Source organism: Geotrypetes seraphini, chromosome 2 (genome assembly GCF_902459505.1).
Source record: "Geotrypetes seraphini chromosome 2, aGeoSer1.1, whole genome shotgun sequence".
Lineage (NCBI taxonomy): Eukaryota > Metazoa > Chordata > Amphibia > Gymnophiona > Dermophiidae > Geotrypetes > Geotrypetes seraphini.
In genome coordinates this window covers 378,319,113-378,345,784 of record NC_047085.1, presented here as the reverse complement: position 1 = coordinate 378,345,784, position 26,672 = coordinate 378,319,113, and the positions used below count along the sequence as shown (strand labels likewise).

The window sequence follows — 26,672 nt, the reverse complement described above, 5'->3', positions numbered from 1 at the left end:
GCTCCGAAGTGGTCACCGAAGAGGTCCAAGATGGCGCCCACACGTAGGGACACCTCGGCGAGGCAGGCAAAACATGAACTGGATGAGCTGATGGCGGTTCTGAGGAGGCAGTTGGAGCAGCATGGTACGCAAGCAATCCACCAGAGGCTCCTGGGCATTCAGGAAGGGAGTAAGTCAGCCTCCGGGTCAGGAAGCAGTACAGCGGTGGCGGGAGCTAGCGCGACGGGGATGCCCCCTAGCACACCAGGGATCCCACTGATGGAGAGAAACAGTCAAGAGCAATTTTTGAACCAGAAAAATGTATATTTTTTATTTCAAATATTGCCATTTTCTAGATGTTTTTGTGCGTAGTGCAACTTTTTTAGATACTATTTTCAAATTTTAAAAAAAGTCCTAGAGAAAAGCACACAAAAAGCCATTGGGATGTATAGGGCCAGGATTTTCAGTAGACTGGCCAAACAGATATCCCAGTAGAGCAGTGGGGTAGCCTAGGGGGCACTGCAGTACACATCACATAAAAAGCCCCAGGTACAACTATCACTGTAAATATGTTCTTTTCGTCAGTATTTACAAGAGAGAACATATCCAACGTGCCGGAACCTGAAAAAAATCTTCAAAGGAGATCAAACAGAAAAATTAATATCCATAGAGGTAAGCCTCGAAGACGTACTCAAGCAGATAGATAGATTAAAAACTGACAAATCTCTGGGCTCGGACAGAATCCACCCTAGGGTACTGAAAGAACTAAAGGAGGAAATAGCGGAACTTCTACAGCAGGTTTATAATCTATCCCTGAAAACAGGCGTGATCCTGGAAGACTGGAAGATAGCAAATGTTACGCCCATCTTTAAAAAAGGATTGAGAGGTACATAAGTACATAAGTACATAAGTAGTCGCCTCCGCCGGGGCAGACCAGAGGTCCATCCAGCCCAGCGGTCCGCTCACGCGGCGGCCCATCAGGCATATTGCCTGGTCAGCGGTCCCTGACTAATTTTATTGCCTACCTCTACACTTATCTCTAAACCTTCCACTGCTCTTATCTGTACCCCTCAATCCCTTTGTCTTCCAGGAACCTATCCAGGTCATCCTTGAAACCCTGTACTGTGCTATTTCTTATCACGGCCTCCGGAAGGGTGTTCCATGTGTCCACCACCCTCTGTGTGAAAAAGTACTTCCTTGCGTTTGTTTTAAACCTGTCCCCCTTCAATTTCATCGAGTGACCCCTTGTTCTTGTGGTTTCTTTCAAATTGAAAAATCTGTCTTTGTCAACCTTTTCGATGCCCCTCAGGATCTTGAAGGTCTCTATCATATCTCCTCTGAGTCTCCGCTTTTCCAGGGAGAACAGCCCCAGCTTCTTCAGTCTGTCAGTGTATGTAAGGTTTTCCATACCCTTAATCAGTTTAGTTGCTCTTCTCTGGACTCCCTCAAGCATTGCCATGTCCTTTTTGAGGTACGTTGACCAGTACTGTACACAGTATTCCAGATGCGGGCGCACCATAGCCCAGTACAGTGGCAGGATGACTTCCTTCGTTCTGGTCGAGATACCCTTCTTAATGATACCTAACATTTGGTTTGCTTTCCTCGAGGCTGTGGCGCATTGTGCCGACGCCTTCAATGTCGTGTCTACCATCACTCCCAAGTCTCTTTCCAGATTACTGACCCCTAGCATTGATCCCCCCATTTTGTACGTGAACATCGGGTTCCTTCTCCCTATATGCATGACCTTGCATTTCCCTACATTGAAGCTCATTTGCCACTTATTCGCCCATTCTTCCAATGTCGTAAGATCCCTTTGGAGATTCTCGCAGTCAACCGTGGTTTCAACCTTGCTGAATAGTTTGGTGTCATCTGCGAATTTGATGACCTCGCATTTTGTTCCCGCCTCCAGGTCGTCAATGAATATGTTAAACAGGAGCGGTCCCAGCACCGATCCTTGAGGAACCCCGCTCGTGACCCCTTGCCAGTCCGAGTAATGGCCCTTTACACCAACCCTCTGCTTCCTGTCTGCCAGCCAGTTTTTGATCCATCGGTGGACCTCCCCGTGCACTCCATGATTCCATAGCTTCCTGAGCAACCGCTCATGTGGTACCTTATCGAAGGCTTTCTGGAAGTCTAGGTAAATTATGTCTATGGGTTCACCTTTGTCCACCTGGTTATTTACCCCCTCAAAGAAGTACAACAAGTTTGTGAGGCACGACCTACCCTTGCAGAACCCATGCTGGCTCGACCTTAGCTGTCCATTTTTTTCGATATGGTCACAGATGCTGTCCTTAATCAGTGCCTCCATCATCTTTCCCGGGACCGATGTGAGGCTTACCGGCCTATAGTTTCCCGGGTCGCCCCTCGAACCCTTCTTGAAGATGGGCGTGACATTAGCTAATTTCCAGTCCGCCGGGATCTCTCCAGTTTTTAGGGATAGGTTGCATATTTGCTGAAGTGTCTCTGCTATTTCATTCCTTAATTCCTTGAGCACCCTTGGGTGAATGCCATCCGGACCTGGCGACTTGTCGCTCTTTAGCTTGTCTATCTGCCTGAGGACATCCTCCTGGCTCACCTCTAATTGGACCAGCTTGCTATCTTGATCTCCATTTTCTATTTCCTCTGGTTCCGGAATGTTGGATGTGTCCTCCCTCGTGAAGACCGACGTAAAGAAGTCATTTAACTTGTCAGCTATTTCTTTTTCCTCCCTCACTACTCCCTTTCTATCCCCATCATCCAAGGGCCCCACTTCCTCCCTCGCTGGTTGCTTTCCCTTTACGTACCTGAAGAGTGACCCGGGGAACTACAGACCGGTAAGTTTGACTTCGGTTTCGGGGAAGATGGCGGAAGCGCTGATAAAAGACAGCATCGATGAGCATCTAGAAAGGAATAAACTGATGAAAACAAGCCATGGCTTCTGCAAGGGAAGACCGTGCCTAACAAACTTACTGCACTTCTTCAAAGGAATTAACAAACAAATGGACGAAGGGGCCCCCATAGACATCGTATACTTGGATTTCCAAAAAGCCTTTGATAAGGTACCCCATGAACGTCTACTACGGAAACTGAAGAACCATGGGGTGGAAGGAGATGTATATAGATGGATCAAAAATTGGTTGGCGGGTAGGAAGCAAAGGGTAGGAGTGAAGGGACACTACTCGGACTGGAGAAGGGTCACGAGTGGTGTATCCCAGGGGTCGGTACTCAGACCGCTGTTGTTCAATGTATTTATCAATGACCTAGAAACAGGGACGAAGTGCGAGGTTATAAAATTTGCAGATGAAACAAAACTTTTTAGTGGGGTTAGGACTACAAAGGACTGTGAAGATTTACAAAGGGACCTGAACAAACTGAGAGAGTGGGCAAAAAAATGGCAGATGAATTTTAATGTAGAGAAATGTAAAGTCTTGCATGTAAGAAACAGAAACCCGATGTACAGCTATACAATGGGAGGGCTGGTAATGGGTGAAAATAGCCTAGAGAAGGACTTGGGGGTACTGGTTGATAAAACGATGAAACCATCGGCACAGTGCACAGCGGCCTCAAAGAAGGCGAACAACATGCTAGGTATTATTAAGAAAGGTATAACAACCAAAACGAAGGATGTTATTCTGCCGTTGCATCGGGTGATGGTGTGCCCGCATCTGGAGTACTGTGTCCAATACTGGTCGCCGTACCTACAAAAGGATATGGCGATACTCGAGAGGGTGCAGAGGAGAGCAACACGACTGATAAAGAGTATAGAAAACCTTTCATATGCTGAAAGATTAGAGAGACTGGGGCTCTTTTCCCTGGAGAAACGGAGGCTTAGAGGGGACATGATAGAGACTTACAAGATCATGAAGGGCATAGAGAAAGTGGAGAGGGACAGTTTCTTCAAACTTTTGAAAACTACAAGAATGAGAGGGCATTCGGAAAAATTAAGAGGGGACAGATTCAGAACCAATTCTAGGAAGTTCTTCTTCACCCAAAGGGTGGTGGACACCTGGAACGCACTTCCAGAAGATATGATAGGACAGAGTATGATATTGGGGTTCAAGAAGGGATTGGATGATTTTCTGAAGGAAAAGGGGATTGAAGGGTATAGATAGAGAACTACTATACAGGTCCTAGACCTGATGGGCCGCCGCATGAGCGGACTGCTGGGCACAATGGACCTCTGGTCTGACCCAGCAGAGGCATTGCTTATGTTCTTATGTTCTACTGTAATTCCTTTATATAGTAAGTGGTATTGTGAGCCCTTCAAGAACAGAAAAACATCAACTGTATCTAACTGAATTACAGAATTTACAGTATATGCTACATTATAGCAGTTTGAGGAAGGCAGAATTTGAATGGAGTAATAGGGAAGAGAGAATGGAGGGTCTATGTCTGTACTAGTATAGCACTTGAGTGTGGGATTTAGTGACATGAAGTATTTCAAGTTAGTTGTCTACAGTGTGTATGCTTTCAAAGAACAGAGCTTTTAATTTTGGGGGGAATCTGTTGTAGAATGTTTCCATCTTGTGCCAGGTCTTGGTGTCAAGATATGTGAAGAGCAAGTTGAATATGTGTTTCTATTTAACCCCTTTGGGAGATGAGAGGAGCTGTTGAAATGATTTCAGTTTTCTGGTTGATGTAGACCAGGCATTGACAAACAAGTTTATGAGCAGTTTAGTGGTTTTCACGTATAAGATTTGGAACATTATGCAAGATACTTTGAAAGTGATATGAGTTTTGACAGGCAGCCAGTGTAAATTCTTATAGAAAGATGAGACAGAGTCAATTTTTTTTTTGTTTTAATATTAGTCTGACCACCATGTTTTGAATCATCTGTAGTTTGTTTAGGAGAGTAGAGTTTAGATCGGCATAGAAGGAATTGTATTAATCCAGTTGGGATAGTATAAGTATTTGCATCAGTACGGCAAAGAGGCACGCTTGAAAAAAGGATCTGAAAAGTCTTAGTCTTCTCATATTATAGGTGGTTTTCTTCCTTAGGTTAGATACTGTGACAGCCTCAGAGGCTGCAGAAGTCAGGGCTGCCTATGCTGAAGGAAATGAGCTTGACTCTGACCCAGAACCTGTGGGAAGAGCAAGTTCCTATAGAAAGTGCAGTCAGTTCCCACACTGTAATATGCCCAGTGAACTGAGAGGGAGCCAGAGAGCATACAAACCTGTGCCCCAGCGTGGCTTTAACAGTTTAAAACAGTTCTCAAAGAGTGTGAAGCACCAGCAGATAGGACTTTTCTGGCCAGACAAGGACAAGGCACCAAGCAGGAGCCAACGGAGTGGGAAGGCCCTGAATCTCAGAGTACTCCAGAGCTGGAGCCCCAGAAGAAAGTATGGAAATAGCAGCGTTTGAAATGCCTGGAGCTGACCCAGAACAAATGGATGTGAATTTGGCAGTTTCTTGCCAGTGATTTATTTTCCCTTTTTGGCTATTTATGTTGGGACAGTTTGCTAAATGAAGTAGCTACCAAGAACTGTATTGGAGAAGTTTCATTTTTGTTGCACAGAGTGGGGACTGGGCTGGAGCAGTAATAGGATTGTGCACAGCCCTGATTGATTTGCTGTGCACCAGCTGGAACTGAGCAGTGAGAGAAGAAAGCTGGTGGGGTTTTTTTCCTATTGCCTTGGAACTGAGGTTGATTATGGCAACAAAGTGAGTTCCAGAATTGTGGGGCATGGTTCACTGAATATCTTGGGTAGAGATTTTGAGGGTGCTTGTTAAAAGCTTTTTGTTAGAGTGAACCCAGAGTTCCCATGTCCTAGCGAGGCAATAGTATTGAACTGTAATGCGAGAAAGAATACTGTGTTTCTATGAGTCTTTTTGGAAACTGCAAAAGCCTGGTGAAGAGAAGGACTGAGTTATTGAAAGCCCAGGTCTCTATAAAGAAGTGGTGGAATTGTTGGATATGAACATAAAAATATAAGAATTGCCGCTGCTGGCTCAGATCAGTAGTCCATCGCGCCCAACAGTCCGCTCACGCGGCGGCCCCCAGATCAAAGACCAGTGCCCTAACCGAGACCAGCCTCACCTGCATACATTCTGGTTCAGCAGAAACTTATCTAGCCTTGTCCTGAATCCCAGGAGGGTGTTTTCCCCTATAACAGATTCCGGAAGAGCATTCCAGTTCTCCACCACTCTCTTTCCTTGTTTGGGACTGTATAAAGCTGCCCAGCACCTTATCCTGAACTCTGTGTTACTTACCTGGGAGAAGTGCTTGAGGTTTTTTTTGGGAATACAAACTGGCTACTGTGAACTGTTGATTATTGGTGTAAAAGCCAGTGAAATAGTTTTTGGTGTTTTTTGGTTTTTTTTACTGAGAAACTATTGAAACTGAATAGCAGTCAGTGCAGAAATCCTGTTGATGTTTGTTTTTGCCTGAACTGTGGATTAAAAAGGAATTGCAATGGTCTGAAGCATTTGGGGGGGGGGAGGGTTCTCAAACCAAAGAACTCTGTATTGGCTTTATAGGGTCTTCCTCCTTGGGAGTCACGCCAGGGTCCGTGCTGCTACCTGTCGCTGGTCCCCTGCAGTCTTCTTGCGGCCCCGGCAGGTGACAATACTTGAGATTCGTATGATAGGGGGAAGTCAAGCATGACTCCAAGAACCTTGGACATCTTGTTGATATCCATTGTGGATCCTGAGGTTAGAGTTACAGCAGGAGGAACCATGTGTACAGCATTACGAAACCATAGAGCTTTGGTTTTGTCCGTTTTTTTGGATGCAGGCTAGGTCTGTATTTTGTCTATTCCATTTGATATTATCAGCGTTGTGTTATTAGAGACACATTAATTGGTATGAGTAGAATAATGTCACCTGCATATGAAAATATGCATTCATTGTTGTTGAATTTGATATGGCCTAATGAGCTTATGAAAAGGTTATAGAGGGTCGGTGATAATGGTGATCCTTGTGCTATGCCACAGAATGCTTGCCAGTTTTTTGAAAACACTTCATCTTTGTAGAAAAGATATTGTCTGTTTTGTAGGAAGTCTTTGAACCAGTTCAGGATGGTTCCTCCAATGCCTATTTCATTACATTACATTTCTAGACCGCAAAAGTGCGCGGCTCGATGCGGTTCACAAAAATAGAAAACTGGACATTCACAGTGAACTACAAAGTAGACATCAATCAATTCAATTCTCTAAAAATTTTACATACAAGACTGATTTCAGTAACTTTCTGTAATGTATATAAGAACAGGACCTGACAAATAAAGAACGTTGAGTTTGGCTAGTAACAGTTGGCGGCTGACGGAGTCAAAGGCGGTGGATATATCAAATTGAAAGAGGAAGAGCGGTCGACGCTCAAGTATTGTTTGAGTTTGGTGGCTGACATCAATAACAGGACCTCTGTGCTGTGATATGAGCGGAATTCAAATTGAGTGGGATGGAGGCAAGAGTGATCTTCAATGTAGGTGGAGCGTTATTTGCTGATATGCATTTCAAGAAGTTTGGTTAGTATTGCGATTCTAGCTATGGGTCTGTAATTGGAGGGATTAGAGAGGTCTATGTTCTGGGCTTTGGGGATCAGCGTGAGAGTAATGTGCCCCATTTGGGATGTAGTTGCTATGGTGAAGATTGTTTGAGTTTTGCCAGCCATTCTATGATGTGGTCAGGAGCTCTGTGAGTAGACAGTTGGGGCATCACTCAAGTACACATCTGCAAGTGGATAGTTTTTTCAAGAGAGTAACAGTGGTTGTTTGGGATAAAGGCTGGAAGGTGCTCCAAATTTGGTTTGCTGGGTTCGATTCTGGAGGTGTATGATTTGGTTTGAGAGATATAGGAGCAGTGACAGTAGCTTCTTTTTAAAAAAACAAATTCTGATTGTACTTTTAAAATCTTATTTTGGAAGAAGTCCACTAAGATCTGCACAGTAGGTTGTGGAGTCAATGTTAGTAGAGCAGTGGGATAGTCTAGGATGCAGTGCTCATGACATAAAAAGTCCCAGGTACAACTATCACTGTAACCCCTTTATATAGTATTGTGAGCCCTCCAGGAAGAGAAACAAACCAACTGTACCTCACTGTGCACCACTACAATAGCTTTCAAGCCTGTAGGTGTCACCTATAAGTAGGTACAGCAGGTACTGAAAAAAATCAGTCTCATTCCCAAACCATCATTAACATAAGCATATACAGTGATAGGTCCAATTCCCCTTCCACTTCTACACTATCATTTCCTGACAAACACTCAAAATGACCTACTATGTGTTCTTTAGCAAGCCAATGTATAATACCATAGTACACTAAAACGGATTGAGAATTATTTTGCAATGCACTATTCTAAATTGGTATCACATTTACAGCACAATGCTTCCAGGTGACCTTCATTGCATGAATAACAGCTTGTGAGATTTCAAGCAAACTGTGCTATTCATTTTGCATAATAATAACTATTTACATACATTTGTATTCTTTGCATCTCATAACTAGATAACATGAATTGCATTTCAAATCATGTATTAAGGGCAAATAACACATGTTTTTGTGATAAACATGCATTATTTGGAAAATAACAAGCATTCTATTAGCACAGCTTAGTCAGCTTGTTAGCTTCCATACTAAAAAAAAAAACTGACAGAAATTAAAATTATGGGCAATGGAATGGGCATGAAATGGGTAGGGATTGCACTTTATAGTTAGCACAGTTGTCCTATCCAACTGCATCCTGCATTATGTACTGTAGCATGCAACTAATGCAAAGTAATGACTATTTTCAGTGTTTAATGCTGGGAATGCCTCCAGCAGTTAATGCAGAAATTCTTCAGTTATTGCACATTAATTTTGGCAATTGTCATGCAGTAACTGTAAAACCTTGCTACATTCTAGCAAGTACAGGGGCTATATGTTTTTTTAAATTCAGAAAATATTGTACTGATGTTTTTCTTCTGTTGTTAAATACAATGTCTTGTATCGGTTCACTGATTTCAATTAACCTCTATTCAACAATAAAATCATACCTTTTTGTCAGTTTTGGCATTGTTTAAAGCATCCTGTGCATCCCTGGTCCAGATCATTTGAATTCCCAGCAGGCCTATCTGTGCAGGAAACATGGCCTGAAATTCATAGAGTTTGAAGCCTGAATCACTAATGGCAATGGATGCTTGCCTAATTATAGTGTGAAGTGTTTTCTTAACCCCATTCAGCAGATGTCCTAACCAGATTTCCACATTCCCCTACAAGAGTGGAAAAAAATATTTTTAAAACAGAAATCGGAAGCTAAAAATTAGTTTATTTGGACCAGATTTTAAAGAGCAGAACAGAGTTCTTGAAAAGCAATGAAAGAGAGCATGAAATATTCTGACACTACCTGTGCATTAATGGGCTCGATAAGGTTCACCTTCTCGCCTTCTTGGGATTCAAAGTGCAGAATCTGGTCATAATTTTTTTCGTGGAACCCTACTTTGTTTACATTGTCAAAAAGACTCAGTAAATGTGCCTAAATCAGGAAAAAGAAAAAAGATATGACATTCATTGCGTAGTTCTGCTCTCCTATATAGGTGAAACATAAAGAGGCTAATTGTTGGTGGTGGTCACTGCATTAAATGCCAAAGCCTGAAATTAAATTAATATGTAAATTCAGCACCACCACACATACAGTCAATGTGATGACTATACAGGATACGTAATTTGGTCAATGCTGCTTATGCGTGGTTTAGGCTTACCATTCAGCAACAGTAATCTAAATATATACCTTATTTGGATAGCAGCTGCATATCATCTCTATCTAGTGCCTTTGCACCATTCTCCCTCTGCCCCTTCTCTATATGCAGTGCTTCTCAACCCAGTCCTCAGGGCACACCCAGGCAGTCAGTTTTTCTTGCTTCCTATAAGGACATCCCCCCCTAGTGTTTTCACCTTTCATGTTCTTCTGTCCTGTAACTATTGTAGTTCTTTCCCGTCCTTACCTTGATCTGTGTGTTTGTCCAAGTCGTGTTAGTGTTGTGTTGAAATATGCTGTATGTATTATCTCCAATTTTAAGGCATTGTACATTGCTTAGAAATCTGCTAAGTGATCAAATCAAATTTTTAATAAACTTGAAATTTGATATCCACAGTGAATATGCATGAGATAGATTTGCATACCAAGGAAGCAGTGCGAGCTAGTCTTATCTCATGCATGTTCATTGTGGTTATCCTAAAACCCTGACTGGCTGGGTGTGCCACAAGGACTGGGTTGAGAACCCCGGATTATATGCAGAGTGGGGCCGATTAGAGGGAATAGCAGCCTAATGCTATCAATAAAGAGGGAAAGGGGATGGAACTTGATATACTGCCTTTCTGTGCTTACAATCAAAGCGGTTTACATATTATGAGTGCATACAGGTACTTATTTTGTACCTGGGGCAATGGAGGGTTAAGTGACTTACCCAGAGTCACAAGGAGGTGTAATGGGAATTGAACTCAATTCCCCCCAGATTCTCAGGCCATTGCACTAACCACTAAGCTACTCCTCCACTTCAACTCTACATATAATCAGGCATCCACTTTTGTATGCCCCTTGCATGGGTAAATATATAGATTACTAGCATCAATGCATGTAAGTGTGCATTTACCCACACCATTGTCAGCAGGGCACCTAAGTGCTATTCTGCAACGGTGCATGTAAATGGCATAGCATGGGTAGAAAACAGGCAGAAATGGGTAAAGGCTCCCACTTACACATGTCCCAGCTGCAATCAGGGCAGGATTAATTATTCAAATGCCCCCTAGGCATACAAGTACACTGGACACCCTGCCCCACCCCGCCCCCTGCCTCGCCCCCATTTATTTACCTGTTTTCTTATTTACTTCTTTATTTCCACTTGATTTATTTTTTTTCTTTTATTTTGAAATTCAAAACAAACAACAAAGATTACCATACCAGTGCCAGTGTATAGTTTTTCTTCTATACAACCCCCTTTCATTCCTGGAAGAAGAGATCTTCAGCCTACAGAGCTTTAGGAAGCCCACCAATTTATATTTTGCATTTGGGTAGGAGGCATGGGGTATGGCAGGAAAAAAATTTAGTGCCTGCCATTTTATTGAACTAATACATTTCTTAATTAGCTTTCAGAGGTTAAAACCTCTTTCTTCAGGTCAGTAAACTATACTGCTGTTATGGAATCCCTGTCCTGAACTGAGGAAAGGAGTTATGGTCTCTGAATTAGGTAAAATAATGTATTAAAATTAGCCCAATAAAAAGGATCACCTTATTTCCATTTTCTATTTATAAATGTTTATCAACACAGCTACAATAATACTTTATCCTAAAGCAAAAAGAAATTAATAAAAGAAATAGAATTTTGTTTTCTACCTTTGTTGTCTGGTTTCTGTTTTCCTCATCTTATCATTCTCTTCCTTCCATCCACTGTCTGCCCTCTCTTTGCCTCTTCCATATGGCATCTGCTCTCTTTCTATGCCTCTTTCAGAAACTTTCTGCCTATCCCTTCCATCTCTTCCTCCCCCCATTGTTCTGGCATCTATCTACTTCCTGTTACTCCCCCCATGGTGTGGCATCTGTCTTCTTCCCTTCCATCTCTCCCTCCCTCCCAGCAGATTTTAGTATCTCTCCTCCTTTCCTTCAGATCTGGAATCTGTCTCCTTCCTCCTTTCCTCCCCCCGTATTTGGTATCTGTCTTCTCCCCTTCCCCCATGCTCTAGCATCTCTCTCTCCTCTTCCTTTCTCCTTTTCTTCCCTGGTCTTCCTTATCAATTTATTTTCTGCCTCTAAATTCTTTCTTACAGTCATCAATTTCCCTCTTTCATTGCTTGCCACCTCTTTCCCTCATCCCTTCCAGTATCTTAACTCTATTCTCTTCCCCAATCCAGCATGTGCCCTTTTTTTGCTCTCTTTCCCACTTCCTTCCAACATCTGCTCCCTTCTCTTACCCCCTTCCATTCAGTGTCTGCCCCACTTTCTCACCCCCCCCCTACTTCCAGTGTCTGCTACCCTCACCCCCACACTTCCATTCAGCATCTGTCCCCCTCTCTCCCCATCCCCCCACCACATACACTTCTATTCAGCATCTGTCCCCTCCTTCTCCACACAATAAACCTAAAGCACCACTCAGCCTCTTCCCCTTATCGGGCCATGTCCCTCCCTTCCCCTCACCTTCACGGATGCTTTCCAAAGCCAAAGTTCTCTTTCTCAGATGAGCCCTGACTGGGAAGCTGTTCTCACTAGTTACACCCGGCTGCCCTGAACCTTCTCCTCTGATGCAACATCCGGTTTCTGCAGATTGCATCAGAAGAGAAGCTTTGGGGCAGCTGTGCACGTGCAACTAATGAAAATGGCTACTGCATCAGGGCCCCTCTGAGAGTGAAAACTGGTTTGAGAAAGTGCTGCAAAGGTGAGGGGAAGGGAGGGAGATGGCCCGACAAGGGGATGAGATGCCCAGACAGCGAGACCCAGGGCAGTTTCTTTTTTAGACTCAAAGAGCTAGGGTGGAGATGGCTTCAGCCCAAGGAGAAGACCGGATTTCAAGTGGCCCAGGAGATTCTCCTGGGACAGTTCCTGGAGGGCCTGCCTCAACCTATGCAACAATGGATACGGTGGCACCCGACATAAATCCAGAGAGCGTAGAAAAGGCAGCCAAAGCTTATTATCAAGCGCAGCTGGACCCCAAAGAAACTCATGATGTCCAAGCCTCTGGGAATCCAGGAGGAAGGCAAAATTTCAGATTAACGGGACAGCAAAGGTTCCAAACCCCAGGCTCTAGCCTCAGCCCTTGAAAGCTGCTGGAGTTCAGACAAAGGGGGGCCAACTCCAACCAAATTTATCCAGCTTCTCCAAGAACAGCCCCAGGAAGGTTGGCAAGCCCTCGAATGCTACAGCCTCGCAAGGGACAGGGAATGGAAACCCAGCCACCAGTTTGCTTTGCATGTGGGTCCTGAGGACACTTCACCAGGGATTGTCCAGGAACTGCCCAAGAAGAGATGGATGTGAACTTTATCGGGCACATTTGTAATATAGTGGAAAAGGCCCCACTCCCGAGTTCCACTGGGATTATCGAGGTCCACCTGAGAGGGAAGGCCTAGCTGGCTCTCATCGATTTGGGAAACATGAAGACCCTAATCAGAAGATACCTACTGGACCAGTCCCAGATAAACTATAGCAAACCAGTTGGACTAACTTGTGTGCATGGAGAGGTCCGACAACACCCCTTGGCACTCATCAGACTGCTGACCCTAAATATATCACTTAAAAATCCAATTTTTACAAAACTGAGTGCAATGAAGCTTTTTCATATCAGAATTTATGTGATCATGCCAGCTGCTTACATTATATTTCAGAAAACCAACCATAGGCTCAAAATAAAATTTTTTCAAACTTCACAAATTGGCACCTGCCGGTAGGGAGTTAGCCTCCCTAATTTAGGCCCACTTTTATCAAGTTGCGTTAGGGGCTTTTATTGCAGGCCACCATGGTAAAAGCTCTGACGCTCACTGAATTCCTATGAGCATCGGAGCTTTTACCACAGCAGCCAATGATAAAAATCCCTAATGCAGCTTGATAATAGGAGGCCTTAATTTTTTTAAAGTGATTTAATTGGCGCAATAATTGAAAGTGCTATTAAAAAGCAATTAAAAAAATTAATTTTCAGATAGGCACCATGTAAGTGTCTACACTGAGATATCTACCAGTGCCTACCCGAAAAGTGGGCATGGTTAGGGGTGGAGTTTGGGTGTGGATTGTCTTAAGTGCCAATGTTAGGTTCCAGTAAATAAGGCCAAGGAACCCCTGGCCTAGTATTATAATGCCTACTGGTGCCTAAGTTGAATTAGGTACCACTAGGCATGATTCTACAAGCAGTGCCTAAATTTCATTGACATGCAGTATGCATCATTTTTCTAGGTGCTTACCGATTTAGGAACCGTTTATAGAATCAGGCCCAAAAGGTGTAAACATATATTTTGTGAAACACACATGCACACTGAACTTTGCATCCCCTCTGCCCAAACTATTTCTCTGGAAAAGCTTACATCTTGATGGTAATAAAATAGATGCTCACTTTCCATATACAAATGTTTATGCTTGTATGCAGTTTTATAAAAGCCCTATCCTGCATATAAGCATCACTTAAATGTCATTCTATAAGATGGTGCATAACTGCAAGGGATATACATGTGAGCAAATCTCCAACATATGCTCACACCTTTTCTCAGTTGTAGCTCAAAGTGAGACACAACAAAGAAAAATGTTTCAAGCCTCTATATATATATAGCATGTCACACTTGGCTCACTTGTTTTATCTTGCAGTTGAGTATAGACACTAATATGCATGCTCCAGATTGGCATCACTGTCACTTCTTATCTTTCTATCTTTTCATTTTTTATCTTTCTCTTTATCATTATTCATCATTACCTCTTCTTTTTAGGACCCCTGAGGAAGGCGGGTCCGGTTGGATTTTTATCACAGTATTTTTTATCATTGTACTTTTTTAATTGAATTTTCGTGGTTTTATATGTCAGTGTTTAATAAATTATCTCCAGAACATCTGTATCCACAGTTTTTGGTTTTATCGGTTCAAGGTGAGATACATTCAGGCACACTACATATTTTCCTGTCCTTGGAGCAGAAATTAAAGGATCCTTTTATTAAGCTTTGGTAAGCACTAATGTGTGTTTACTGCAGGTTAAAAAGTCATTACCATGGTAGTTTGGGGATTGACGTGTGAATCCCACACAGGTGGCATGTTTGGGGTCTGAGAATAAGTAAGCCCAGCATTAATTGATTAGCACAGCTGTATCACCGCAAGCTAACTGATTAGCGCAGGAGCCCTCACCACCTAGAAAATAAGTTGTGGTAAGAGCTCACGTGCTAATGGCCACATCCTAATTTGGAAATTAGTGTGTGGCTATTAATTTTGAAAATAGAAACTGCAGCCATTTTACAGCCGCACTTAAAGTGGCATCAGCATGCAGGAATCCTAAGTGCTAATAATAGCGCAGGTCACTTTTTGTTGTTGCTGCTGTTGGGTGCCATCGACTTGTGCTCGAGTCCTAGTGACGATGAATTTATGAACTTCGCAGCTTAATAAAAGGACCCCTAAGTTTGTACCAGAAGCAATGGAGAGATAAAGTGACTTGCCCAACATCTCAAGGAACAGTAATGGGATTTGAACCTGTCTCTTCTGGTTCACAGTATACCACCTTAAGTACTAGGCTACGCCTCCATAAAACTTTCCAAGAACACATATTAGACTGAAACCTGAAAAACAGATATGGGACTGCCAGACTGCATTTTGGGTTTTCCATCCTGTCTATTGTGTTTTCTTTCCCTTCACTTTGTACCTGAATGGTGTGAGAATCAGATGCTTGGCCAAGGATTTCCAGAAGTGCAGGATCCGAAACGAAGAAAAACCTGGGGAAAATTAAACGTTTCTTTTCTAAATAGCCAGTCAATGACTTCTGGCACATCTCAAGCTGTTCAAGCAAATGCGGTAAAAGCTGAGCTAATGTATCATCTCCAACACAGCACTGAACAATATTTGGTGTCTCGTGAGCTCTCTGAATAATCTTTTGCCAGGATTTATCAATGTTCTGGAACCGCTTTGCCTCCTGAAATAAACAGTGAATACAAACATTATTTATTCAGAATTCTGCTGGACTTTATAGCTGAAATACCTTTCTTAACCAGCTATCGGGTTACTATGATTCTGGAAAAGTTGCTGCATTGTGTTACACAGATATATGGTTGGCTGAGTGACAGGAGGTCACTGAGTTCAGTTTTCTTCCAAAGAAACCACTGTACATTTCAAAACCTTAATTTAAAAAAAAAAAAAAGCACTTCCATATCAAAAATGTATGTATCATTGCTTATTTGCAGGAACTACTGTTACCACATCTCTGTTATTCAAAAAATAAGCCTATGAATTGTTATTTTTTGTTTTTAAACCAGAAACATGGGGGAGGGGTTTTCTGTCATGTTACAGCAGCTCTGCTGTGTAATTAAAATGCACTTGAATGACAGCAGTAACAAAAGTTGCCCTTCATCAGCATCTGCCTATTCTGTCAGTGATTGTTTCCCCCTCTAGAAAAATGTGTGCATAGCAAATGGTTATGAAGTTATCAATAGACAATAGCTCAAATTAAAGAACAATCAACATGCCCCTATATAAGTTCTTCAAACAATCAGCAAATGGCAGCTGACTCACAATGAATGCACTGCATATTTCATAACTGACATGTATTAATAAATATACAAGGTGTGGTCAAAAAATACAGTGAATGCTGCTGCCGAGCGCCAGCCAACAAAAAGGCAGGGATCTTTAGTACGAGACGTGGTGCATCCAACCTTAGTAACAGCATGTGACAAGTTTGGTGCAGTCAGTTGGTTGAGACCTATAGTTGACAGAAAGTGTATGTTTTAAAGCATGCTGTGGCGTAAATCATGAATCACAAACAACACATTAAGAAGAAATTTTGTTTGCAACTGCATAAAGTGCTAAAGAAACACATGAAATGTTAAAACTAGTTTATGGTGATGATGCAGTGACCATGAAGACAGTTCACAAGTGGTTCGAATGATTCCATAATGGTTGTGAAGATGAGGAGAGATTGGGATGTCCTTCAACATCAAAAACCCAAGAGAATGTTGAAAGAGTAAGCGAAATGATTTGATCAAACAGGCGATTGACTATTAGGGAAATTTCTGAGGATCTGAACATCTCTTATGGTTCTGTATGGTTCTCTCATGATTCTGTTTTCAAGGACAGATTTGAAAATGAAAACAACCAGAAATGGGCAAACGGTTTCATGCTTCATTATGACAATGCTCCATGTCACACATTGCTTCTGATACGGCAATTTCTGTCAAATAAAAACATTAAGGTGTGTCCTTAGCCACCTTATTCACTGGATCAGGCACCATATGACTTCTGGCTCTTCCTCAAAGTCAAAATGGCCATGAAAGGTTAAGCCTTTTGAACTGGATTCAGGACATCGAGGCAGCCACAACAGTGCAACTAAAGACACTCATGAAATAGGACTTCCAGAACTGCTTCAGACAGTAACAAGAATAACAAGATAAGTGAGTTGGAAGCGAGGAGGAGTATTTTGAGGAGGATTAATGGTGTCTTTTACTGTAATAATTTTTTAAAATTTAAACATTCACCATAGTTTTTGATCACATCTCGTATACAGTCACTACCCATTACTACAAGGGCCAAGTTTAAATTTGGAATCATTGTCTTTAAGATCCTGACAGGCAACAACCCCAACTACCTAAAAGAGTTGGCCATCCTATTCCAGGGTGCCTCCAACAGATATTCCACCAGAAATCTTTTCCACTTATTCTCAGCATGCAACAATATAAAGTCTACCAGGGGACACAGTCAAGAGTAACCCATTAAATAAATATTTCTCCACAGAAAGGATGGTGAATGCATCGAATAGCCTCCCAGTGGAGGTGGTAAAGATGAAGATTGTAATTAGATTCAAAAAAATTTTGGACTCTTTTTACACCTCTACCCCTCTACATAGCTGCCATGTACTGACCCCCTGAAAAGTCCCTCTCTTCATTCCTCATTGACTTCAGCTCCTGGCTTTCTCTCTTTCTTGAACATCCATCTCCCTCCCTCATCCTTGATGATTTCAATATTCATGCTATCAACCCCTCTGACTCGTATGCTTCTAGCCCTAACATCCTCATTTGATCTTCAGCTGTACACTACCATCCCTACCCACCAGAATAACCACTGCCTTGATCTTGCCTTCTTCTCCAACTGCTCTATCACAAATTTCTCCAAGGCAGTCCTTCCCCTCTATGACCATCATCTGATAACTTTCACAATCCATCATCCTAATCCTAACCCTAACCCTCAACCTGCTTGAGGGACATCGCTACCTAGTTGTCTCATAGACATCCAACATTAAACATGGCCAAGACTGAGCTTCTTATCTTTCCATCTAAACCTGTCTCTCCTCTTCCTCAATTCTCTATTTCTGGGAGCAACACCCTCATCCTCCTTGTCTTGTTGGCTCACAACCTTGGGGTAATCTTTGACTCATCTCTCTCCTTCTCTTCACATAGCCAACAGATTTCCAAAACTTGTCATTTCTTTCTCTAGAATATATCGCTAAAATTAGATCCTTCCTTTCTGATCGCCCTGCCAACTCCTTTATCCATACCCTCATCACCTCTCACCTAGACTACTGCAACCTAGCCTTCCACTAAACCATCTATCTCTTCAATCTGTTCAGAACTCTGCTGAATGCCTCATATTACATCAGTGTCACTATGCTCACATTTCCCCTCTCTTCAAGTCACTTCATTGCCTCCCTATCCATTTCCACATACAGTTCAAACTCCTCTTACTAACCTAGAAGTGTATTTGCTCTGCAGCTCCTCAGTACCTCTCCTCACTCATCTCTCCCCACACACTCCCGGGACGCTCTGCTCATCGGATAAGTATCTCTTATCTGTACTCTTCTCGTCTACAGCCAACTCCAGATTCCGTTCCTTCTATCTTGCTGCACTGTATGACTGGAATAAACTGCCTGACTCTATACATCAAACTCAGTCTCTGGCAGTATTCAAAGCCAGACTCAAAGCCCACTTCTTTGAAGATGCTTTCACTTCCAAACTCCAACCCACCTTCTAAGCACCATTATCTGTCTTATCATTCCCTCTGTAATCCCCCCACCTGAGCACAGTGTATTGCTGCACCTTCTTGTCCAGTTTATCTATCTTAACTAGACTGTAAGCTCTGTAAGCTCTTTTGAACAAGGACTGTCTCTTTTCTGTTTTGATATACAGCTCCACAAAATATGAAACTTTTGAAAACCATTTGCACAATATCAAAAATGGACACTACTTCTATATTCCAACTTTTTAATTAGATTCACTACTTAAATAATTGGATTTAATAGTATAACTGTTGACTTTTAATCACATTACATTAATTAACTTCTAATGGGGACAAGCCTCAGACTTAGGAGAACATGTTTCCCAAAATGGGATTACTTAAAGAGAGAAACACATTGCTCTCTTATCTCCTTATAAAATCACTGGCCATTACCCCACCTCCCTACCAATATAGATAAATCAATTGTTTAATTCTCTATTTTTTTAAAAAATACATTACATTAATTTTTATAAATAAATAATTCTAAACACTAAGGGGTTCATAATTTAAAAAAAGAACTCTAACAAGGGTCCTAAATGGCTAATTGGACGATCAAAAAGCCTGATCATCCAAGTACCCATAATCAAAGCTAGTTTTAGACGTATCTAAAACCAGCTTAGGCCTTTCCCCTGCCACTAAATGCACAGAGAGAAAAGAGGCATGTTTAGAGGAATGGAAAGGGCGGGCGGTGGGCAGGAGGTGGGCCGACCTACACATAGGCGTGCAGCAGGTATAACCAAAACCTTAGGCAGGTTGCTTAGTCGGCACTTATGCGTTTTGACTTAGACGAAGTCAAAACAGGTCTAAGTGCCGAAAAAGGGGCCACTGAGTTGATCATGGCTGCTGCGATCAGATCAGCGGCCCCAGCAACCTGCCTACCCCCTACAGCAATGATCACGGCAGGAGAGATGCCTCATCTCCCCTACCGCGATGCCATCACTCCTCTACCCAAACTGCTGTGACCCGCGGCAGGAGAGATGCCAACATTTTACAGGTATGGTGGGGGGGGGGGTCGGGGGGTCGGCGGGGGGTCACGGGTCGGCGGGGGGCTGATCAGGGGTTCCGGGGGGGCGGTCATTGCGGGGGTTGTGTCGAGGGCAGGAGGGCCTGGGATCCCTCCTGCCCATATTGTAGTTGGGGGTGGGGGGTAGGGGGTCCGCCTGGGCAGGAGGGGTTGGGCTCCCTCTTGGCCTGAATGTAATCGGGGGGTGCTGCGGGTGCCCGGGGCAGGAGGGCTTGGGCTTCCTCCTCACTTGATCGTAATCGGGGGATGCAACGGGTGCCGCGGGGCAAGAGGGCTTGGGCTCCCTCTTGCCCCGATGTCGTCGGGGAATGTTGGGGTGCCACGGGGCAAGAGGGCTTGGGCTCCCTTTTGCCCTGAAAGTAATCAAGGGGGGGGTCGGTGCCGTGGGGCAAGAGGGCTTGGGCTCCCTCTTGCCCTGATGTCATGGGGGGTGGGGTTGGTGTGGATTCTGTAACCGGTGTTGTTTTTGACAGACACCGGTTACAGAATCCAGCTTTTAGGCAAAGGACTGGCTCTTCCTTCGCCTAAAAGCCCTTGTGTTGGACGTTTGGAGCTTAGGCGTTTTTTTGGTTCATTATGGGGTATAAATGTAGACGTTGTGGGGGTATAAGTGTAGACGTAGTGGTGGTCTGGGCGTTTAAATAGCTGAATGTAGAGGCAGGCCATTATAAAAAAAAAAAAAAAAACACCTCCATTTGGACGTTTTTTTTGATTATGGACATTTTCCCTGCTTCTGCTTTCAACGTTTAAGGCCTTAGGCCTTAGACATTTTTTTTTTTTTTATTATGCCCCTCCACACCTCCTCTTTTATTAATTTAAATCCTTAAAAGCTTATTAAATTTGAACTACAAAAACTATTTTGGTATGGGATATATATTACTTGAAATAGATCAGCATGCCATTTCCCTGAAGCAACGGGGGTGCCGAGTTTACCCCACGAAACTAAGGCCTGGTCGGATAACATTTAGAAGCAACGATGCTGATTTCACAATGGGCTACTCGAGTTAAGGAGCTAAGTATTTGTAAAAGAATACATTAGTTGACTATATTAAATGGAAATTCAGAAGTCATAAGCTATAATGAATTTCCTTCTCTTTATATGAACTATTTTTAAATGAACTCTATTTTTGCAAATAAACTTCCTTCTTTTCATATGAACTATTTTCTAAATGAACTCAATTTTTGCTAATGAGCTTTATTTCAAATGAACGATTGAAGAAACGTTTAAAACATTGATAGGAAAGTCATTGATTTAGTGAATTCAAGATTGTCTCAAAACATATGGTCCTTTAAAGAAAGTATAAGTTTGATTGATTTTTTTTTAGTGTATTTATTGTATTTATAACACTGAAGCACTTTCACTGAGCACTTTATATTATGCACTTTAAGTATTAGTAACACTGTTAATATTTTGTGGTAATTAGTGAAATATGTAAGATACATGAATTGATGAAAATAATGGGATGAAATTGCAATTAACAACAAGAAGAAATGAATTGCAATGAAATTGAATAAGAATTTTAGATGAGATATCTTGATTGAATTTGAATAGGTGAATATATATGATCTGATATGAGTTGGTCTTGAGTTTCAAAAATGGCATGCTGATCTATTTCAAGTAATATATATCCCATACTAAAACAGTTTTTGTAATTTAAATTTAATAAGCTTTTAAGAATTCAAATTAATAAAAGAGGAGACTTAGAGGGGCAAAATCAAAAAAAGCATCTAAGTCCCCTTTTGGCCTAAGCCCCTAAACGTTCAACCCAGAAGCAGGGAAAGTGTCCATGACCAAAACAAACGTCCATGTTTTGATTATGGCCTTCCTCTGCCTAAACGCCCAATCTCCACTACGTCTAAAAGTACCCCCACAGCACTTCTACAATTTTTAGCCATAATGAAACAAAAACACGCCTAAGCCAAAAACGTCCAACAGAAGGGCTTTTAGGCGAAGGACGAGCCAGTCCTATTCTGATTGGCCCAGGCACCTTAGGCCCCACCAGTAGGTGGGGCTATGGTTAGGCTGGGTCAATCTGGCCCCATTCTTTGGAGGACTGCCGGACGGACGGACAGGTTTGGCACCCGTCTGTCCGGCCAACTTACCTAAAGGTATGTGGAAGGGGGGTGGGGGTGGGGGGGGTCGGTCAGGGGGTCGCGGGTCTGCTGGGAGGGGGGTTCATTGAGGGCAGGAGGGCCTGGGATCCCTCCTGCCCGTAATGTAGTGGGGGGTGGGGGTAGAGGATCGGCTGGGCCAGGAGGGCTTGGGCTCCCTCCTGGCCCGAACGAGTCGGGGGGGGGCAGGATCGGTGGGGCAAGAGGGCTTGGGCTCCCTCTTGCCCCGATGGAGTCGGGGAGTCGGGGGGGGGAAGAGAGCTTGGGCTCCCTCTTGCCCCTATATGTCCGGGGTGCTGCGGTTGGCTGGGGCAAGAGGGCTTAAGCTCCCTCTTGCCCCGATGTTGTGTGGGGAAGGGGGGAGTAATGCATCGCGGCAGGAGAGATGCCTCATCTCCCCTACCGCGATGCCATCACTCCTCTACCCGAACTTCCGCGGGTCGCGGCAGTTCGGGTAGAAGAGTGATGGCACCGCGGTAGGGGAGATGAGGCATCTCTCCTGCCACGATGGTTAGGTTGCCGGGCCGCTGAACTGATGGCGCCAATGGCCATCAGCTCAGTGGCCCGTTTTTCGGCACTTAGACCTGGTTTTATTATGTCTAAGTGAAAAAGGTCTAAGTGCCGACTAAACTGTATTGGTTATACCTGTTGTATGCCTAGGTGTAGGTCGGCCCACCTCCCGCCCACTGCCCGCCCTTTCCCCTCCTCTAAACACACCTCTTTTCTCTCTGTGCGTTTAGAGGCAGGGGAAAGGCCTAAGTTGGTTTTAGATATGTCTAAAAAACAGCTTTGGTTATGGGTACTTGGACGATCAGGCTTTTTGATCGTCTAAGTAGCCACTTAGGACACTTTTTAGACATTTTTTTTTTATTATTACCCCCATAGTGTTTAGAATTATTTATTTATAAAAATTAATGTAATGTATTTTTTTTTTAAAATAGAGATTTAAACATTTGATTTATCTATATTGGTAGGGAGATGGGGTAATAGCCAGTGATGTTATAAGGAGATAAGAGAGCAATGTGTTTCTCTCTTTAAGTAATCCCATTTTGGGAAACATGTTCTCCTAAGTCTGAAGCTTGTCCCCATTAGAAGTTAATTAATGTAATGTGATTAAAGGTCAACAGTTATACTATTAAATCCAATTATTTAAGTAGTGAATCTAATTAAAAAGTTGGAATATAGAAGTAGTGTCCATTTTTGATATTGTGCAAATAGTTTTCAATAGTTTCATATTTTGTGAATATAATACCATTTGAAGTTTGTATTGTTTTGATATATAGCTCTGTATATGTCTAAGTAGCAGTATTGAAATTATTATTATTAGTAATAGTAGTCCTCGTGCACAGAATTTCTCAGCGAGAGGAAGGGATAGTAGATGGCACTGATGTGCAGATTGACAGATGTGACAGGCCATATTGTCTTTATCTGCCTTCGTTTTTCTCTGTTTCTATGTTTAACACTTCATCATCCATTTGTTTGTTCTGATCAGATAGCTGGTAGTATATTCTTACCACTATTTTCTTTCTATAATGATTCCACATCCCAAACTTTTTCTGCAGAATTGTTATTCTGTTTGACGAGATTTCTTCTTTTAGATATAGCAGACGATAGGAAAGCAGAAAAAAAAGAAACTGGAACCAGCTTGATGGGAAAATACATCTCCAGACAACAAAGGTAAAAAAAATGAATTTATTAACTGAAATGCATTAGCTTTAGGAAATGTATATAGCAGATAGCAGATGTCTTTGCATTGTGTTCAACAGAAAAGGAAATGCATTTCTGGTTTTATTTCTCCAGTGCTGATCCTAGCTAGTGGGGATCCTCAAGCACCACCAGCTGAGGACCTCTTTTAAAGGTGGCCTGAACTCCCTTCTACCAAGTGTAGCAATCACTGGCAGCATCTTTGAGCCACTGAGGTGCCAACATCTGTGGTTTAGGGACATTGCTGCTGCCTGCAAAGCTTGATAAAAGAGAATTTTGGCCATTTTCAGAGGAAGTCTTCAGCTGACATAACTTAAGGGTCCTCATCAGCTGGAGTATTTATATTTTATATTTACTTTAGAGGCTCTGGCAGAGACCCATTTAGAAAGCATGTGTTCTTCCCAATCAATATTTCCAAATTAATAAAAAGTGTCTGCTGATTTGTAAATTGGTGTCTATGAAAGACTCTAATTCAGTAGCATGATTAAATCAAATAACTAATTCTGTAGTTTATGGGGACGGGTTTGATTTCTGTCCCTGTGCAACTCTCTACTACTTAAACTCCCTCCCAATAAGGAGGCACCATCCCAGGTTTTCCCTCAGCCCTTCTATTCCCTGAGCTGATAATCCCCAGTGCCTTCTGAGACTTGCAGTTCAGGACTTTTCTAGTTTCTTAGGAACCTATCACTCCTTCCAGCCACTGGTATTCAACTCTATGCTTCTACTAAGATGCTGAAGAGCTTATGTGCACTGGGACCATGGCTTAAGCACTACAGTACCCACATGTACCAAGACAGTCAACTCCTCACCAACAACCACTCAGCTATTTACATGCCTAATGATTGAATCACCAACTATAACTGATGTCCTAACCCTTTCTTCCTGGATAAAAGCCCCTGGAGAAACATCCTTGGTGTGAAAGGAAATTGTATCCTCTGGAAGGCCCATTCTTGCTACAGGATCACTTTCTGCTTCACCAAGTTGTTGCACTCCTGTCAGGTGACCTCTGTCCTCCATGACACAAAGGCTGCCAGAGTAGAGGTGGGACCTCTCTTCTATATCCTTGTAGGTCTCCCCTATATACTTTTCTGTCTACTAAACAACTCAGCAATACTAAGATGTAGACGCCAGACTAGCAGCGAGATGGGTGCCATCCAGTCTTTTTCATAAGTGCCACACATATCATTATCTCCCAGTTGCTCAGAGGATGCATATGTGCACTTGGTACAAGACTTCCTTCTCTCACAGACCTAGAGTAGCATACTTGGAAGAGCCGAGGTAATTTAAAGTTTCTAAGGAAGTGAGGATATGTAAAATAATTTAAAGTGCTTTAAAATTTATTTGGAATATTTTTGTTTTCTATGTGTTCTATAATTCAAATAATTTTTGTTCTGCTTGAATCACATGCTGATGAATTACTATCAATGTTCATAATTTCAGTCTAAAAGCATAAATGCTAGATTATTCTCTTGATTCCACTGCAGACAAGCCTGTATTTACCAAGTTTCCTTATGAAGACTGGTGATGGACTGAAATTGGGTTCCAGTGCTGGGAGTATTCCTCCCTTGAATGTTATGTCATCTATTTGTTTGGGAAAGTTGTTAAAAGTCTGTGATTTCATTATGTAGTCTATACTTTTGTGTCCCTTTAGACGCTTCTTTGGAATGATATGGATAGTGAGTGAGAGATGGCATATCAAATTATTAACAAAAGGAATTGACCCCAAAATATCCACAAAGAAAATCCAGAGAAAACAAAAAAAAAAACACACCATGGAGTGATGACGTTCCTAAATGGACTTTATTTGAAAGTGTCAAAGTTCCAAAGGTACACTGAAATCATCCACATAAAATAAATTCATCCACATAAAAATAGGTTATCTACATAAAAGCTTTAAAGGACCTAGTACGCTAGGGATACAGGACGCAACACAGTCCGCGTTTCGACAAAAAGTCTTCTTCAGGGGTCCCTGAGCGTCCTATAAAGGTGAATACATGGAAAACAATTGTTTGGTGAGCCAGAAGTGAGACACTGCTTGCATTTGCAATAGAAAGGGGAACTTTGACACTTTCAAATAAAGTCCATTTAGGAACATCGTCACTCCACAGAGTTTTTTTGATTATATCAAATTATTAAACCTTAAACTTTCACTTTTTGCAAACAGTAAACCATGATTTGTGCTCAAACGAAACCCACAGACCTGAGGCAGTTGTTTTGCAATATCACCACCAACAAACACAGCTTCAAGATAGATCCATAGATTCTGTACAGTCAGCCAGTTTTCAATGATTTCTGTGGTATTTGACAATTTCTGGACCCATTGCTGGATCGTCGGTTTGAATGGTGCATTGTACCTGTATAACAATAGAATAATACTGTGAAGCATCAGGGGCTGTTCAGTCACTCCAACTGCTATTACTATCAGTTTATATAGCGCTTTACAGACAAGTATAGTAAGCAGCCCCCAGGGCATAAAACTTACAATCTAATATAGGCTAGCATTGTGTATCCTCTGTGTTACTCATGAAGCCTAAGACCACTTTTGAGATGCACTGGTGACTATGTCCAAGGAATATTTTATGTTTGCGAGTGAAAACCCTAGAATAGTTCATAGAGAGAACATTTCTAAAAAGAAGATTTTGCCAGCTGTCACTCCAAATATGGTTTAGGGACTGCATCCAGAGAAAGAACCTGATCGGACTTTGCTGCAAAGAGTAAAGACTATCCACGGAAGAACTCATCTTGAAGGATGAGCTCAGTGGGATATTCCGACAACAGAAGTCTAGCAGATTCAAAATGCCTGAATGTTCTAAACTGAAGCACATTCTGTCAAATACTACTGTTGACCTAGCTCTCCTAAAATATCTGGCTATTATTGAAGTTAATGTAAATGCATTAAGTGAAACAGAGGGACAAAGGAAAACCATTTCTGGGATGGGGAGGCAGAGGTGGACCAGTCAGAAAAGGGAATAAAAATCATCATCAGTAAAATGGGTGCAGTGAAACATTAGTTGAACAGGAAAGGCAAGGAATAGGAGGACTAGGAAAAGCAGAATTAGGGAAGGCTTTGGATGGGGGAATGAATACAGAAGGAGGAGCAAGAGGAATGTTCAGACAGCATCTTCTGTGCTGTATCCATCATCTGCCTAGTTTCATGATTAATTTGAAGAGACATGGACAGATACAAGTAGCTCATATATAATGGTTTAAGGCTTTGTTTAGAAACCTTAAAAAAGATGTAACTTCTATTTTTT

The 26,672-nt window shown here is 42.3% G+C and overlaps 1 protein-coding gene across 1 annotated transcript in view; it reads right to left on the bottom strand.

Annotated features, from left to right (window-relative positions):
* The window catches only part of LOC117353985 (dynein heavy chain 5, axonemal-like), a 629,516-nt gene that overhangs the window by 408,577 nt on the left and 194,267 nt on the right, over positions 1-26,672 (bottom strand). Inside the window, exons 36-39 of the mRNA XM_033930650.1 lie at positions 25,619-25,772; positions 15,244-15,510; positions 9,277-9,405; positions 8,927-9,142 (exon numbers count right to left, since the gene is read on the bottom strand). Coding sequence (XP_033786541.1) covers positions 8,927-9,142; positions 9,277-9,405; positions 15,244-15,510; positions 25,619-25,772 — 766 coding nt within the window. The remainder of the gene's footprint in view (positions 1-8,926; positions 9,143-9,276; positions 9,406-15,243; positions 15,511-25,618; positions 25,773-26,672) is intronic.